Source organism: Lutjanus erythropterus, chromosome 22, assembly GCF_056507025.1.
Source record: "Lutjanus erythropterus isolate fLutEry1 chromosome 22, fLutEry1.hap2, whole genome shotgun sequence".
NCBI lineage: Eukaryota > Metazoa > Chordata > Actinopteri > Lutjaniformes > Lutjanidae > Lutjanus > Lutjanus erythropterus.
This window is the reverse complement of record NC_139338.1, coordinates 8,932,293-8,950,817: the sequence shown is the minus strand read 5'-3', so window position 1 is coordinate 8,950,817 and position 18,525 is coordinate 8,932,293. Positions and strand designations below refer to the sequence as shown.

The window sequence follows — 18,525 nt, the reverse complement described above, 5'->3', positions numbered from 1 at the left end:
TAGACACAGAGCTACATTTGAATTCACGTCCCTGGTCACCTGTTGAATTGAAGTGTAATATTCACTCTCCTTTTAGCTCTGTTTTGGTCTCCGATACCTGAGGAAAATATTGTGCTGTTTAGCCCTTAAATGATGTAATGTTCACTAGCAACTTGCTAACTTTGTCTGTCTGCTGTTTAGTGCTGGGCAGGTGGTTTACCAGGGGGTTTATCAGAGCATCTTCACTGAAAATGGCAACTGCGACTGTAAACAAAGCTGACAAGAACGATGGGATTCAACCAAAACATTAAAGGTGCACTTAAAACTCTTCATAGACCTGCAAAATGGTGTGATAATTCTCTGTGGGGTTGTTATCACAAGTTATACTTTTTAGAAGATACAAGGCAATTTTTCTATTGTTAACATAAAAAAATTGGTGAGTGCAGCTTTAAGTTTTTACTCCTAAAGCATTTTGCAACAAATTTATACACAAATACATAAATCATACAATTTTTTCTTGTCTGACTTTAAAACATGTTAGATGACCAGAGCACGTATTCATACACAGTGTTGGTCCTCTCTGCTGAGAGCAGAGCTGCAACAAATTTATTTAGGCACAAATTACCACATAATGTCTTCTGTTGACTTCTAATGATGTTTTGAGAGGCCAATAGCCTGCAGGAAAACAGTAAACAACACCGCTCACGTCGCTGCAACTCTTCTGACCCCCCCAGCACCCTGTCGTCCTTGATCACCAAAATATGGTCACCCTCCCAACCGCTAACTTCATCATAACAACAACATTTGTCTCCCAGCAGGCAGTGGCCCTGATTTCCCCCTCGAACAGCAGATGTTGTTGTCGAGACCCTTTAGGATTGCACAACAGGCCCCGCAACCAAATCCTCCACTCAGGAGCATTACCATCGAGTGTCCTGTTTCCTCAGCTGCCCCACAGCACCTGCATTTATTGTGTGTCCCTGCAAAGTTCATGTGCCTTATCTGCAGACCATGCCGAGTCGTTGTGTCTTGTTTAGGTGTATGTGCTCTCCGTCACCATCTTGAACTTTTTTTTGAGTTGTCATTTAATAGATCACGAGGAAACATTTTGTCGTGCTTCCATGACTGATAAAAACTGAGTCACAGTGGGAGATCAGGGCAAGTTGCCCTAGACAAAAATGGCAAGTATGAAGTGTTTTTGATGCATAATGCCAAGCTTCAGAGAAATCTGACTTTTTATGGTACAGCATGAGGTAAATGCTACTGTAATAAAGTGACAAAGTGAAAGGTTACAAGAAAAAAAGTGTTATAAATGTCAAATCTCTGCAGTGTTTGTTATTATAACATGGAAACATGGCTGAACTTACACTCAGAAAATGATTTTTTTTAATGTCTGAATCGTTATCAAACACGTGGCAGTGTTTACACACATGAAGAGCAACACACCAGCGTGTACACGGCAGTCGGATGATGGAGCCATGTGTGTCACAAACCGCGCAGAGACAACAGGCTTTCAGCATGGGGCCATTATAAGCTGGATGTGGTCGCCGAGAGGCTTAAAATAGAGCGCTGATCCGATAATGGACTAAAGTTTATGATCATTAATACTCAGAAGTCTGGACACACGTGTCAATCTGCTCAGAGATAGATGGTGCCCCTCCCCTTCCACGGACATAATTTCACATTAAATGCATTTCGTGATGAGGAAAGCCCTAACAGCTGGAGAATGCAAGTGTCTTATTTGGTGCACGCACAAAGAGGAAAAAAGTGACTTTTCCCCTTTGCTGCTTTTAAATGTCCTGCTCAGTGTGTGTGTGTGTGTGTGTGTGTGTGTGTGTGTGTGTGTGGGGGGGTTGTGTGACGTGACTGTAGCTCAAATTTAGTAGCACTGAGATGCCTAACTGAGATCAGCATATTCAGTGTTAATCTGTGTTGATATGCTCAGCTCCTCTAGAAGACAGACAGGAGTACAAACGTCAGCAATGATGTCAATAACAACAGCATCACCATCAGTCATCAACAAGGCAACAATAACAACAACAATACCATTAAAGGACCATTCCAGCTTAATGGGTCTTGGTCACATTTTTGGCAGTAATTCATACTGGTAATATTAACATTGACTCACCAGACAGCTTTTAAAGAACAGAAAATGATGAGGAACTGTAAAATCCAACGCGTTCGTTTCAGTGTTACCTCTAAAAATGGTGATTTTGATAAGCTTGCTAAAATATTTGCTTATCTGAGAGAGTGTTTTTTCTCGCCACTGTTGCCAAGTTCTTGCTCATAATGGGGATTGTTGAGTCTATGTAAATAATATTATAAACCTGCTATAATATATATGAAAAGTGCCCTCAGATAACTCATGATGTGATTTGGTGCTATGTAAATAAAAGTGACTTGACTGCAACACACTTTGTTGCGATGGTGTCACTGTGGTCATCATAGTGAACAGAAAATCTGGATAATACTACGAAAATAAAACTGAAATTGAGCCTTGAAAATACTAGCGTGAGAAAATAATCTTAATTCAAGGTCTACTAACGTGTTTTTCCCTCAGAGCTTTCAACTGCATCTCACAGTCTTCATCAGTGGCCAGAGTTTCCCCACAGTATGATCTGCATAAATCATCCATAAGCTTCAGATAGGGTTGCAAATTTTATGCATTTTCTCTAACCGATAGTTGAAGACATCAACAATTGATTAATCAATTGACCATTAATAATTAATAAGATTGAAGTTTAAGTTTCCTTATTCAACAACTGGCTACTCCAGACAAAACAATAAGGTGCAATTACTACGATTTCATACATTCATACATTTTTAATCTGTTACATTGTTAAAAACAATGAACTGATTAATGTTAAATCATTAACATCCTTAGTTTTCGAAGAGTGAGCCCTCAGTGTAGTGGCTCCTGCCATGGCCACCTTAGCAGTACTTTACACCGGGTGGGTGTAGCTGAGAAGGCCAAATGAAGCGGCTACCTAGCGGCTAGCCACCTGTGATGGCACCCACTGGTCACTCAAAGCAAACACACCCTGCATGCATGACTTTAAGCCTTGACATAATTCAAATTGGTGAACAGTTGTCACCAAACAGACATCATGAATGGAGAAATAGACAAAACAACATTTTTGTACTAGGCTGCTGCAATGTTGAGCATTTTAATATTGGGGTCTGTGGGAATTGACTTTTTGAGCCAGGCTCAAGGGGCCATCTGAGGAATCACAGTTTTTGGCACTTCCGCATTGGTTTCATTTTTCATCCCCGGAGATTGCTGCTTGAGTTTGCCCAGCTGTCGTGGAGACAGCTCACTTGTTGTTGTTGTTGTATGTGGTAAATCATCAGATGTTATTGCATAATCCAGGCCTTTTATCTATTTCCATGAACTGAGCAAAATCTGTCTGCTAATGAAGACTGAGATGAGGCTGAAAGCTGTGGGAAAAGGGTAATAAGTGGACCTTGAGCTAAGATTATGGTCCATTGTAATAGATCACAATTTTCTATTAATATCAACATCACCAACTACATCAACGACATGAGCATGATTGTAACATGCTTATTAAAAACAAAAACATGGATATCATTATCAATACAGTTATCTACAGCTGCCAACAAACAAATTACATCCAAACAAAGAATAGAAACAAACATATCAAGGTCAATGTCAACCAATATGAACATCACATCAGCAGAATGCCAACAACATCACCAGCAAAACATCACAGTAACAAACAATGCAGATAATTTCAGCTGCATCAGCAATCCCCACCAACATAATGGCTGATGACATTACCAATTCCATCAACAACAACAACAACAGGTTCATTACAGCAATGTCAGCAGCAACAACAAACAACAAGGAACAACAACAACAACCAATCACAGCTCAGCTGCCTGAGAGAAGGACTCAACAGAAGAAAAACTGGCAGAAAAAGAGAAGAGGATGGAACAGATGGATCGATGAACAGAGGATAAGCCCGCCGACATACTGTGAGTATTCAGATTTCACTCCAACGTGGTAAAATCTGTGTTTGTGAATGTGTGCACGCATGCACACATTTAGAAATACACACGCATATGCACATGAATCTAACAGAACTACACATCTAAGTGCACACTAACACACACACACACACACCAGCAGTCCACAGATAAAGTTGGTTTTGTCACATAGCAAACAATCATCTTTTGTTCTATTTTTAAGATGTTATTTATAACAGGGATGAAAGAATAGAAACTTCAAAAACTGTGCAAAAAAGTCCAAAAAGGGATCTCTTGTTTGAGTTTAACACAGGGACACAGAGAGAGAGAGATGTACAACAGAGCCAGAGACATAAAGAGGAAGATATAGAGAGACATAAAGAGACAAGGCGAGGGGGGGCTCTGCAGTCCCAGAAACAGTGGAGAGAACAGTGCCAGCAGCAGGGAAGTGGAGCATCAATTAAGGGCAGAGTGCCCTAGATGGCACAGTGACATTCCCACAATGCATCACCATCACGTCCACCACTTTACTTCATGTCTCTATCTCACTCACACACTTTGTCTTTCTGCAGAGCTACTTGGAAAAACGTTCCTCTGTGCCCATTTAGTCCCTGACCTCTACCCTCAACCTGGAGTCTAAAACATGAGTGTAACGAAGGGCACTTCGTTACGGTGGACAGATGACTTTGGTCTCGGGAATATGGCACAATGTGGGTCAGAATTAATTGCACTTTCTAGCAAACAGTGAAACTATGCATAATTATAATGGCACTTGGCACTTTGTCAGCGATATTTGCACTATATTAGCAGAATTGGCACAGAATAATGTAATTTGCACATTGCATAGTTGCACGTTTGGTAGCATATTTATTGCTCTATTTATTGGTATTATTGTCATTTTGAACCATGAGTGATTGTTGTGTTTTCTGGCAGATGCGGCGATCGATACGCGGCGCTACCTGAAAGAGCAGAGTGATATTAGGCTCCGACAGTATCGTGCATCGGTTTGTTTTGGTTGACGAATAACAATTATATTTCTGTGCTGAGTTCTGTGCAGCAATACAGATGTGCTAATATTAGGACCAAGTGCGTGCACTAGTGCATAAGTTTAAACATTGTTTGCATTGTGTCTTACTTACCTGTCTTCCTTATGTCCGCTCCAGGGTGCACGGCCAAAAGGGTCCCCCCGGCTACAAGGGGCACATTAAACGTTCCGGGAGGGAACCAAGGAGGGAGATAAGGGGAGGGGGGTTTGAAAATGGATTGTATTTGTAAATATTTATTAATATTAATTAGGCTTGGGTGTTTGTTAATCGATTAAACAGCATTTAATGGGATTTTGTATATATTTTGAATTTGCCACTGTTTGCATATGGTTCAGGTACATTTGCACAGCAAAAGGATTTTTGATAGCCCCTGCTGATGGTATCTTCCAATCAGGTCTACCAGGGATGCAGTATTTAAGGCGCCAGTTCCCATCTAGCTGTGTTGCTGGTTAGACCTCACTTGGGTTGCTGTGATTCCATCAGTGATGCTGTAAATTGTCAATAAACACCAGATGCTTGGGATCCTCAACCTCCTTTGTCATCATTACTGCAACGCCAGCCGCTAATGGTCGTCTTAACAAGTGGTGTCAGAAAGTAGGGGCTCACGCGGCAGTAACATGATGACTCGACATGGGAAGAAAAATGAACAAGAGGAGCCAGATGAGGGTGCTTGCTCATCAGCCGGCTCAGGCGCCGTGGCGGAGGCCAAAGCTGAAGATAAGCTGGAGGAGCTAGCAGGTCTGGTGAAATCTCTCATTCGGTCCCAGGCAGTGAGAGATCAGCAAATGGAGAAAGAATCCTCGCGTCAAGAACAGCGATGGAGACGCGTGCAGCATCAATTTTCACAAATACAGCAGCAAGTAAACATGATGAGAGAAGAACAGGGACAGGAGCCAGATGCACAGGAGGAGGGCCAGCTCCCAAGAAGGGACAATCATGAGGATGATACTGATGATGGTGGTGATGATGATGATGATGGTGACGATGATGATCCAGGTGAGATGACCAGCCAGATGAGTCGTGGGTTCAGACCACACAGGGAACCCCTTGCCCATAGGGAACCCAAATTACTGCCATTATCTGCAGAAGATGACATTGAGCACTTTTTGACCACATTTGAAAGAATGGCCCATGTCTGCCGCTGGCCCAAAGATGGATGGGCTGTGCGTCTGGTTCCCCTGCTCACGGGTAAAGCTCGTAATGCATATGTTCTGATGGACATAAAAGACTCTGAAGACTATGATAAGGTTAAAGCAGCAATTTTGGCAAAGTATGAAATTACACCAGATACCTACCGAAGGCGGTTCCGGTCCTTGAAGATTGAGCCAGGGGAGACTCCACGTGAGCTGTATGTTCGTCTGAAGGACCTGTTTTCTAAATGGGTCAAGCCAGATAAGTCGACGGTAAAAGAGATATCAGAGACTATTATCCTCGAACAGTTCCTGAGAATGGTCCACCCAGAGCTGGAGGTTTGGATTAGAGAACATGACCCCGAGACAGCAGAGGAGGCAGCTCGCCTGGCGGAGGTCTTCACGTCAGCCAGAAAAGGGAGCCGCAGCGTCACCTTCAGCTGGGAGAACCACCAAGTCTATTCAAGTAAGTCCACTGGGGGTGAACAGGGGTCTGGTCGGCCACAGAGTAGGAGTTTCTCTAGCAGTTTTTCTAAGCAGGTTACTTCCCAGGCCCCAAGCCATGCTAAGAAACCCCTACCTAGATCCTCCAAGGAGGTTAGATGCTACCATTGTAATGCTTTAGGTCATACTAAGCCGTTTTGTCCAGCCCTTAACCATACTAAACCATCACTCCTGTGTTCAGCCCCGAGGCCAGCTAAGGTAGAAGCAGTGAGAGAAGCAGGCCGTACAGCGCCAGTTCTGATAAATGGGCAGCGTGAGGTGGCTTTGCTTGATTCTGCATGCTTTCAGACAGTGGTTTTGGACAGTTTGGTGCCCAGGGAAAAGTGGAGTGAGGACAGGTCAAGGATAAGCTGTATTCATGGGGATGAGCATGTTTATCCCACAGCGGAGGTCTATTTGACAGTGGGGGGCCAAACTTTTCTGCTGTCGGTAGCATTAGCGTCAGCTTTGCCATATCCAGTCATTTTGGGTAATGATGTCCCGACACTCTTTGACCTGATGCACCAGACGGTTTCTAAGGCTGACGTAGATGGCAGGGAGTTGCCAGGTGAAATTGAGTTGAATTCAGTCACACTGCCAGTAAAACCCTGTAACGTCACCACAAGAGCGCAGAGTGCGGAGGGAGGCCTCAGGGAGTTGCCTTTTTTTGGGGTAGAATGGGAGGCAGGGACAGTAAAACCGCACAAGTCAAGAGCGCAGAGAAGGAGGGAAAAGTGGTTGGGTTCTCACAGGGAAGGGACAGAACACATATCTAAACCACATGAGCAGCTGGATTTTGATTTTCCCCCTAATTTAGGGTCATTGCAGAAACAGGATTCAACACTGAAGCAGTGGTTTGAAAAGGTGATAGAAGTGGAGGGGGTTAAGCAAAGTAATTCAAGCTGTCTAGATGATGCCACTTATGTTGTGAGGGACGGCCTTCTGTATCAGCGAAAGGGACAGTCTGAGGCCTTAGCACTGCCACAACAGTTTAGGGACAAAGTTATGGAGTTGGGTCATTCGATTCCATGGGCGGGCCACATGGCCTTCCAAAAGACGCTAAACAGGATCGGGAGCCGTTTTGTTTGGCCAGGGATGTACACGCAGGTCTTTCAGTTCTGTAGTTCTTGTGAAACATGTCAACTTACCTCAACAAAGGGAGTAGCACGTGCACAACTACAGCCTTTGCCCATTATAGACACACCCTTTGAGAGAATAGGCATGGACATAGTGGGACCATTAGAGAAAAGTTCTTCAGGACACCGTTATATATTAGTTGTATGTGATTACGCAACCCGCTATCCTGAAGCCTTCCCCCTCAGGTCGATTAAAGCCAGACAGGTAGCGGATTGCCTCTTACAGCTTTTTTCCAGGGTAGGCATACCTAAGGAGGTCCTAACAGACTGTGGGACAAACTTTTTGTCTAAACTGTTGCAGCAGGTTTATCAAGTGTTAGGAGTTAAGGGTATTAAGACCACCCCTTACCACCCCCAGACGGACGGGCTAGTGGAGCGCTACAACCAGACACTAAAAAATATGTTGCGCAAGTTTGTCTCCCAGACAGGTGCTGATTGGGACAGGTGGTTGTCGTACCTGCTGTTTGCCTACCGTGAAGTCCCACAAGTGTCAACAGGGTTTTCCCCGTTTGAACTGTTGTATGGCCGCCAAGTGAGAGGGCCACTGGACCTTCTAAGGGACTACTGGGAGAGTCCGAAGCCAGGAGGGGAAAATGTGGTGGCATACGTAGTCAAAATGAGGGAGAAACTGGAGGAGATGACAGCACTGGCGCATGAAAACATGAGGTCTGCTCAAGGAAGCCAGAAAGCTTGGTATGATCGACGGGCCAGAGAGAGGGTCTTCAGTCCAGGCCAAAAGGTGCTGCTACTTCTGCCGACCAGTGAGAGCAAGTTGCTGACCAAATGGCATGGACCCTATGAAGTCAGCAAACGAGTAGGTAAAGTCACATATGAACTGTATATGCCAGATAGGCTTAAAAAGTACCAGACTTTCCATGTTAACCTCCTCAAAGAGTTCCAGATTCGTCCAGAGCCGGTGTGCCAGCAGCTGTTGGTCCGGGCTGTGCAGGATGAGGACACTAATGAGAAGTTCTTTCCAACAATCACCACCATGGCAGAGCCCCTGAGAGTGGACCTGACACATTTGTCTCTGACCCAGCAGGCGGAGGTTGAACCCCTGCTTGATCCGGACCTTTTCAGGGAGACACCGGGATTCACCTCGTTGGTCCAGCATAAGATTCGCCTCACAAAGGATGCTCCAGTCCGACAGAAGAGCTACAGGATCCCAGAGCGGCTGATCCCTGTGCTGCAGAAAGAAATCAAACTGATGTTGGAGCTGGGAATAATCGAGGTGTCCTGTAGCGAGTGGTGCAGTCCTATTGTGCTCGTTCCGAAGAAGGATGGATCACTCAGATTTTGCATAGATTTCAGGTATCTGAATGCAGTGTCCCATTTTGATCCATACCCAATGCCTCGTATTGATGACTTGGTGGAGAGGGTGGGCAGAGCCCGCTACATCACTACGTTGGACCTGAGCAAAGGCTACTGGCAGGTAGCCTTGGCACCTGAGGCCAAGGAACTGACAGCTTTTAGGACTCCATTTGGTATGTATCAGTTCAGGGTCATGCCATTTGGCCTCCAGGGGGCACCAGCCACATTCCAGAGGTTGATGGATTCTGTGCTGAGGGATGTTTCTGACTTCTCTGCTGCCTATTTGGATGATGTGGTGATTTTCAGCCAATCCTGGGAGGAGCATATGGTCCATCTGCAACAGGTCCTACAGCGAATTAGGGCAGCTGGCCTTACCATCAACCCTTGCAAGTGCGCTGTTGCCCAGAGGGAAGTGGAATACCTGGGTTACATCATTGGTTTTGGAGAAATTAAGCCACAGCTGGGGAAGATAGAGGCAATCCGTTCTTTCCCTGTTCCTACCACTAAGAGGAAGCTGAAAGGCTTCCTGGGTCTGGTGGGCTGGTACCGGAAGTTTGTTCCTCACTTCGCAGACAGAGCTGTGGTACTGAATGACCTGACCAAAGCCTCAGCTCCCAACAAGGTGCAGTGGACTGATGAATGTGACAGAGCCTTTAGGGACCTCAAGGATGCCGTCTGCACTCATTCAGTTCTCCACAGTCCAGATTTTGAGAAGCCGTTCACCCTCCAAACGGATGCTTCTGGAGTGGGCCTGGGAGCAGTGCTGCTGCAGGACGTGGATGGAGAGAGGAGACCTGTCGTGTTCTTGAGTCGGAAGTTGCTGGACAGGGAGATGAGATACTCGACGGTGGAGAAGGAGTGCTTAGCGATGAAGTGGGCCATCGATACCCTCCGATACTACCTACTGGGACGACACTTCTTCCTGGAAACAGATCACCGGGCTCTACAGTGGCTGCATCGCATGAGAGATGCTAACATGCGCGTCGCTGGATGGTACCTTGCCCTGCAGCCATATGACTTTACAGTTCAGTACAGGTCAGGGAAGTCCAATGTGGTGGCGGACTGTTTGTCCAGGATACCTGAGGAGTGAGGTACTGTTCTCCTTTGGGAGAGGGGGGGGGAAATGTAACGAAGGGCACTTCGTTACGGTGGACAGATGACTTTGGTCTCGGGAATATGGCACAATGTGGGTCAGAATTAATTGCACTTTCTAGCAAACAGTGAAACTATGCATAATTATAATGGCACTTGGCACTTTGTCAGCGATATTTGCACTATATTAGCAGAATTGGCACAGAATAATGTAATTTGCACATTGCATAGTTGCACGTTTGGTAGCATATTTATTGCTCTATTTATTGGTATTATTGTCATTTTGAACCATGAGTGATTGTTGTGTTTTCTGGCAGATGCGGCGATCGATACGCGGCGCTACCTGAAAGAGCAGAGTGATATTAGGCTCCGACAGTATCGTGCATCGGTTTGTTTTGGTTGACGAATAACAATTATATTTCTGTGCTGAGTTCTGTGCAGCAATACAGATGTGCTAATATTAGGACCAAGTGCGTGCACTAGTGCATAAGTTTAAACATTGTTTGCATTGTGTCTTACTTACCTGTCTTCCTTATGTCCGCTCCAGGGTGCACGGCCAAAAGGGTCCCCCCGGCTACAAGGGGCACATTAAACGTTCCGGGAGGGAACCAAGGAGGGAGATAAGGGGAGGGGGGTTTGAAAATGGATTGTATTTGTAAATATTTATTAATATTAATTAGGCTTGGGTGTTTGTTAATCGATTAAACAGCATTTAATGGGATTTTGTATATATTTTGAATTTGCCACTGTTTGCATATGGTTCAGGTACATTTGCACAGCAAAAGGATTTTTGATAGCCCCTGCTGATGGTATCTTCCAATCAGGTCTACCAGGGATGCAGTATTTAAGGCGCCAGTTCCCATCTAGCTGTGTTGCTGGTTAGACCTCACTTGGGTTGCTGTGATTCCATCAGTGATGCTGTAAATTGTCAATAAACACCAGATGCTTGGGATCCTCAACCTCCTTTGTCATCATTACTGCAACGCCAGCCGCTAATGGTCGTCTTAACAATGAGGCTAATCCAAACTTTGGCAGACACTCTGCTGACTCTGAGGGACGGTGAGCTGAAATTTGCCCCCAATGGCAAAAGTACACACCCATTAGGGATGAGCAATAGGACAAATATCAGCTATCTGCAATTGATTTTGTCACTGATTGCTTTTTTTGAAGGGCTATCTTTTGGATGATTTTTGCCAGTTTATTTTGCTGATTTAACAGTCTGAATGAGTGAGGACCGCTGCTCAGTGACACACTCTCATTCAACACCACAATACACTACAGCTGCAACGATTTATCGATTAAACTATTAGTCGCCAACTATTTTGTTAATCAACTAAATGTTTTGATAAATTTTTTTAAGGAAAAACTGTCCAAATGCTCTGATTTCATCCTCTCAAATGTGAATATTTTCTGGTTTCTTTAGTCTTCTTTGACTTTGGGTTGTGGACAAAACAAGATGTGAATATTTTACCTTAAGATTTGGAAAATAGTGATCACTATTTTTCACCATTTTATGACATTTTATGAACCAAACAACTAACCGATTGAATGAGAAAATGATTGACAGATAGACCACTTTTTTGTCTTGTCTGTCCTCCAGTTCCTGCTGGGAGCTGTGGCCTACCTGACACACAGACATACACATGCATACACACAAAGAACACACTCCTGTTGGCACTGAATTATTGAACAGTGAGCAACAGGGACACACAGAATACACACCAGGGGAGGGTAATAAGACACCAAGGCGAGCCTCATGTACATGCCTGCAAACACGCACTCACGCACAGACACACGCGCGCACACACACACACACACACACACACACACACACACACACACACACACACCTGCCAGCATAACACTGCAAGATTAATCCAGCAGCAGGAAGAAACAGAAAAAGGTACGTCCCACACAACAGAAGAGGAGTTTAACATATATGTACGCAAACCCCAGTGTACCCACGGGTGACCCAGTGGAAGGAGACAAAATATGATGGTTAGTGTCACATCTGTGACATCACATCCTGTCAGTACAGATGCAGCTCAGAAATGCTGACGCAGAAACATTCAACACTGCAGTAACACTCACACTCTCAGCTCAGGTTTCCCCCACATGTGCTGCTGCACCTAAAGGCAGCACTGCTGCTGAAACTGACTTGTTCACCCTGCTGGCTGATTTCAGACAATTTTTGTTTGGTTCCAGGCTGCTGCTTTCTTTCATCCCTGCTTTGATAAAAACTCTCATCTGTTTCCTATTGAGTCACCATTACCATGTCTTCTTCCTCCTGCTTTTCCATGCCAATCGACACTCCCCCCTTTCCTCTTTTCTGCTGATGCATCAGGTTCAAAGATCCGTCAGCAGCTCTGGTTAATGTGTGGCTACAACATGGCCGACTCGGATCATTGAGTCCTGTACCATTCTGCATCCTGAGTGTGCTTGTGTGTGTCTCTGTGTGTGTTTCACATCCGATCTAAATTTCAGGTGTGTTTTAGAGTAGCAAAACCGCAGCCAGCTAGCTGTCCATCCTCATTCCGTCATTACACAACATGACTGAACTTCCTTCTATTCAGGGGAAGTTTCCCTAATCCCTGCACAGTTAATCCCAATCTGCATCCGCCTGCCCCGTGTGTCCCCCTCCAGGCTGCCATCCAAACAGACACAGCTCAGTCCTCACAGCAGGAACAACAGAGGGAGGGCAGACAGGGACTGGCTGTCAGAGATTTAGGGGGCGTTGCCGTTAACCTGTATTCTGTTGCTCTTTGAATGAGGAAGATGGAACAAGGAAGAAGAGGAGGAGAAGAAATTTCCTAACATGGAGCTGGAGAGTAAAATGACCCCATGTGAAAGAGTCTGAATCCAACCAGACAAAGATTGTGAGTGTAACAGTGACACCGTTACTGCTGCTGCTGCTGACAGACTGAAATTCCTGCGGTCTCTTAAAGCCTTGCTGTCATCAACAAGAAAATCCCCTCAAGGAATATTACAGAATGTGCCAAGAAGATGAACCATTGAATCATTATAAACTCACATTTAAGCACAACTGTCATCCTAAATCATTGTACAAGTCCCTGCCTAAACACCACATACATTAGGACAGACTATATTAAAACCACAGTGACACTACAGGAGTATCAGTCTGAGCAAAAGAACTGCTCACTATAAGCTGCATAAATTCAGTACGCCATACTGAACATATCAGCGCCCAACATGATTACTACTGCCTGGAGTTTTCAGGCAAACTGCAGTCATTTTGTGTAAAAATAACAGAACATTATAGGAATTTTATAATGTAGCTACTGTACCAACAATTTATTTGACAACAGTGATATGGGCTATGTAAAGAGCTCTAAAACCCCAACAGAAGTTATTTAAGAAACATTACAAAGATGTTACACCCCATCAAATGATGCCACAACCAGGGGGTATAATCGTTCATGATTGAATTTAAGAAACATTTGAGCCTAGCCAAAATATAAACAAGAATTGTATTTATATAGCTAATATGACACAAGATTTTTTAAAGAAACTTGATTTTATTTTTATTGCATACCTCTACTGTTATTTTATTGAATTATTTTTTACTTTATTTTATTTTATATTATATTTCTATTTACTATTTTGCTTTTCACTCATATTTTTTGTTTAATTTTAAATTTACTATACGTGCGTTTGAGATGTTGACTGTATCATTATATAAAAAAAAAAAAAACAAGGCACGTGGAAAGATTGCGGAGTAGCTCAACTAATTTACAGAACAAAATAAATAAATAAATAAAAAATGGATTAAAAAAAAAAATCTATCCACAAACTTAGTGTATGAAAACTAGACAAGATAAACGGTTCCTACTGATAGCTAAAAGTAACGATAAAAATGGTTGAAATAGCTAAAAAGTAAAGGGCATACAGTTTAAATAGTTTGCCATAAGTAATGTTTCAGAGTTTCAGTCTGTGTTAATATCATTGAAGACTGTAATATTGCATTAAGGTGAATGTAAACTCACTGTTGAGCCCCACATGTACACTGACTGAACCCCAGTGGGAGAATTATTGTAATATGACAGGGATATCTGAGGTGAAGTTGCTAAAAGCTTCGTGTACTTACGTGCCGAGGACTTCTTTAAAATCAAAAATCTTCTTGATGTCGTCCACTTGTTTTTTCCACGTTTCTCCTCTGCCGGTGTCTCCGTTCTCCCGAGCCATGGCGCTGCTTTACCGGCCCGAGTCCGACCGACACTGGGCTGCGGCAGGAAGGATGCAGGAAGGGAAAAAAAAGAAAATAAAAATGGAGTATTTAAAAAATATAAAAGAAGAATAATGAAGCCGAGCTAAGTGTTAAGAGGTCTGGAGAGTCCCGGTGGTCTGTGCTCCGCTGCTGCAGGACCATGTGAGTCCTCCTGCAGGTTACCGTGTCCCTGCTGCTGCTGCCTCCCTCCTCCTCTTTCCCTCTCTCTCTCTCCCTCCTCCTCCTCCTCCCCTCCGGCCGTCTGGACGGCAGCTGTCAATGTAACGAGGAGATAGCAACACTTCTGGTCGGGCATTTCAAAGTAAAAGCCTGGTGCTTTGCATATTTGAAGAATCTCAGTAAGACCCTATGATGATGTTCAAATGACAATTAAGTATATATACTATTACTATTATTACCTCTGCTAGCACTAATAATATATAAACATCACCACTGTCATACACAGTCCTATGAACTTAATTAAAACAGAATAAACAGCAGACACAACCAAATAAAAGCAAGAAACCTCAAAGTAGGCTAAACTACTGGATAACATACAGTGATTATGAATTTGATTTTTAAAAATATAGTTTAAAATTTGGATATAATGAGCAAAAGAACAAACTAATAAAAATAAGTTTTGAGTGAGCCAACTGTTTGTAAGTTATTAATTTTTTTTTTGTCTGGTTCAGTTCAGGGCCATGGTTTTCAAAGTAGGGGTTCAGCAAATTATAGGGAAAATAATTAAAAAAGAAAGAAAGAAATAGATATAAAGTTGAATTTTACTATTATTATTATGTTTCTAGTTCTAAAATATTATTTAAAATGTAAGTATCGTTGAATTAATGAACACAAAGATATTAATGTATTTGCAATGTAAGGCTTGGCATTGACTCTTGGAAAAATTTTGAAGCCTTTGGCCGAGGGAGTTTACTTATTTCTAACTGTCTAATTGTTTGGTGATGCTTTTGAGATATATTTCATTCTATTATTTAATCTAACAATTTCACAGTTAAGGTATCTGCTACAGTATTATCAATCATTTATGACACAAGTTGTCGTTTCATTGTGGTTTTATTTTGAAGGCAATGTCCCCCGGTTTCTTGTATGACCCTGGTTACGGACGTCTGACTTGACCGCGGACCTGCTGCCACCTGCAATTGTCTAAACGCCGTTAATTGCTGCGTTGTCTGCACATTTTCGGGGTTTCCACTCCTCCACTAACAATTTCATGCGTTAAAAATCTTCATCTCCTCTTGTTAACTCCGTAACTGTACTGTAAAATGACCCTGAAGCCGAGCCTTATTGTGGTAGAGCATGTTGTTATGGCAATAGGGGCATCTGGTGGGATGCTGCTCATGCCTCCTGTCCGACACACAGAGAGGTGTGTGTGTGAGTGTGTGTGAGCGTGGTCAGGACGTGGCAGCAGTAAATTCGCAATGCGCCAACTTGCTGACAACAACCATCATGATCCCGTCACCATTTGGGATCCCCAAAGGCGTCGGCACGGATCAGCAGAGATCCGGGGCTGCAGGTCCGCGGTCACCTGGGTTCAACCGACCCGCATAACACCTGGATTACAAAGTCTCAGTTTGCAGAGGAGCACTGATCCCCCGGACTCTGACAGCTGCAGGGTCAGTTCAGGCCGGGTTACTGCTCAAAACACACTCACACACACACACACACACACCAGTCCGGACTCCTGGCATTGTTACTTGTGTCTGTGTAATACTGTAGGGAGACACAGGAGGGAGGAGGGGAGGACAGTGTGTTGCAGCCTCAGCTGCTCATGAGTATTCCGGCTGCAAACTACTGCAGCTCTTCCTCAGCAGCAACCTGAGGAAAACTCCTCTCCCTCATCCCCTCCCTTCACTCCCCACTTCTCCACCCCCCCAATGCTCATCCTTTACTCTGAGTCAGCAAATCTGACCTCCCCCTGATGAAACATGATTACCCAGCTCCAAAGGAAAAGAGGAGGAGAGGAGACGAGAGCAGGGCATCAGAGCGATGGTTAAAAGGAGGTATGAAGGTCAAGGGAGATGAAGGTGCAGACTCTGTTCGGAGCTTAAACGCTGCCATAAATTTTAGTCTGCTCACATGCAGAAATATTCTCATTGGCTAATAAGTGGTGCCCGAGAACCAATGAAGAACCAGAGGATTTTTTGCTGTGTGGCAAAGGAATTACAGTAATATCTGTATTTCTGTTTAAATCCAAAAATCCATCCACTGCAGTATATACATGATTTTTTAAGAGAAACAAATCTATATGAGCTTTTATCATTAGTTTCTGTCTTTATGTTTAATGGTGACACAAATATATGTACTTTCTACCCCTTACTTTTTTCAAAACAGGGTCATTACTTTGCAGTGAGGAGAATTATTGATTATTTTTATTTTGCACCATTGCACACTGCCTTCCTAACATCAAAACTGATTTCAACCTAAACGGATGGAACAACAACACAAAGAAAAGATGATTCCTTGGTGTATCCATCAATGCATATCACACATGACAGATGAAACAAGTTGAAAACATACAAGAGGTAACAAAACAAAATGACATAACAGGCCTAAATGTAAAAGACATAAAAAGACAAAAACAATGTAAAGGCTGCAGTTAGACGAGAATGACAAAATAAGACGCAATAAGATAAAAACAACGTAACAAGATGACAACTTCAAAGACTTATCCAGACGTAACAAGACGAAAACGACATAAGAGACAGACAAAAATGTTGTAAAAGATGTAACAAGGCGAACAAGACATAGCAAGACAAAACAGGCAAGAGAAGGAGACTAGATAAAAGTAACATATGCACAACAGTAGTTAGTTAAAATGGATAAATGGTGCAATAGCTAAAAGTAATGCTAATGGATAAATGGTGGAAATGGTTAAAAGTACTTAAGCACATGTCAAGTTTGAGAGAGTTAGAGAGCTAATTTCATGACATTGGCTCATCTGGGTGCAGCTCAGGTCACAAAAGTCTTTTTTTGCAGAAGACATGATGACAAGTCACAGAAAGAAAAGCACAGGTGTAAATAATAGTTTAATAATAGCAGATGAATCATGTTGGTTCACTGTCAGAGCTTACTGGGACATCTGAACAGTGCAGAGCCATTGTTAGTGTTATTAGTTACAACTGTGCTTTGCTGTCTGTGATAAGTCAAAATGTGTGCTGTGGAAAAGGTTGATTAGGTAACTTCAAACGTTTCCCAGAGGAATAATTAATAATCATCTAATTGATTGAGTGAAACCTTAGTGGGAGGTGCAGAAGAAGCAATTTTTCAACACTTACTGTAATTTAGCTAGAAGACAGAAGCTTGGCTGACAAAGAAATCAGCCATTTCCGTATTGTGTTACTGTATATTTTCAGAGCTTTAGGCTGACAGATTTTAACTTCAGACTGTGTGGTGGTTAATCTACTGACTAACTACTAACCCTACCTCTGATTTTTCTTTGTTGAAAAGTTTCTTTGCTCTGTACTCAAGTTATATAACTATGCAATTTCAAACTTTAGGGCTGACATAGCTGTTTTTCGGCAGTGTAACAAGTTTCAAACACTGACGTGTTACCCTCTTTTAAAGGTGAATGTGTTATCAAACAGTTGTCTACTTACTGTACATATCCAGCAGATATGGAGCAACAATTGCATTTGTGTCCACCACTTGACTAGTATTCCATGTCCTTTTAGCACTGTTTTGGTCTCCACCACCTCCTGAGGGAAATACTTGGCTCCTTAGGTTCTTTAACCACATGCTCTGCTAGTTGCTAACTTTGGCTGAGGTTTGATGGTGTGATGTTTCGCCTCAGACAGCTGCCTGCTGAAAATGATGCTGATGAGAGCGGTGTGGGCTGGGAAACCAAAACAATGAGCTGCAATTTGCTTTGTGATGAAACAAAGTCAGGTGATAATTCTTTGCGGCTTTGCCAGTATGAGTGACTCCTTTTGTATACACATGCTCATGTTTTATATTGTTAAAATATTTTTTAGCAGCTTTAAGTTACATTAAAATACTGTTAAGGGGCGATTCTTGGATCAGACCTCTAAAGGGCCTATAAGTGTAAAATCCTACTGTGAATGTAATGGGTTTTTTTTTTCAGGAGTTACTATTTTGCTGCTATAACAATCTTGACTTCA

The 18,525-nt window shown here is 43.1% G+C and overlaps 1 protein-coding gene across 1 annotated transcript in view; it reads right to left on the bottom strand.

Annotated features, from left to right (window-relative positions):
- The window catches only part of camk1da (calcium/calmodulin-dependent protein kinase 1Da), a 64,848-nt gene extending 59,220 nt beyond the window's left edge, over positions 1-5,628 (bottom strand). The window contains exons 1-2 of the mRNA XM_084711503.1: positions 5,616-5,628; positions 5,103-5,153 (exon numbers count right to left, since the gene is read on the bottom strand). Coding sequence (XP_084567629.1) covers positions 5,103-5,153; positions 5,616-5,628 — 64 coding nt within the window. The remainder of the gene's footprint in view (positions 1-5,102; positions 5,154-5,615) is intronic.
- Positions 5,629-18,525: the final 12,897 nt, after the last annotated feature.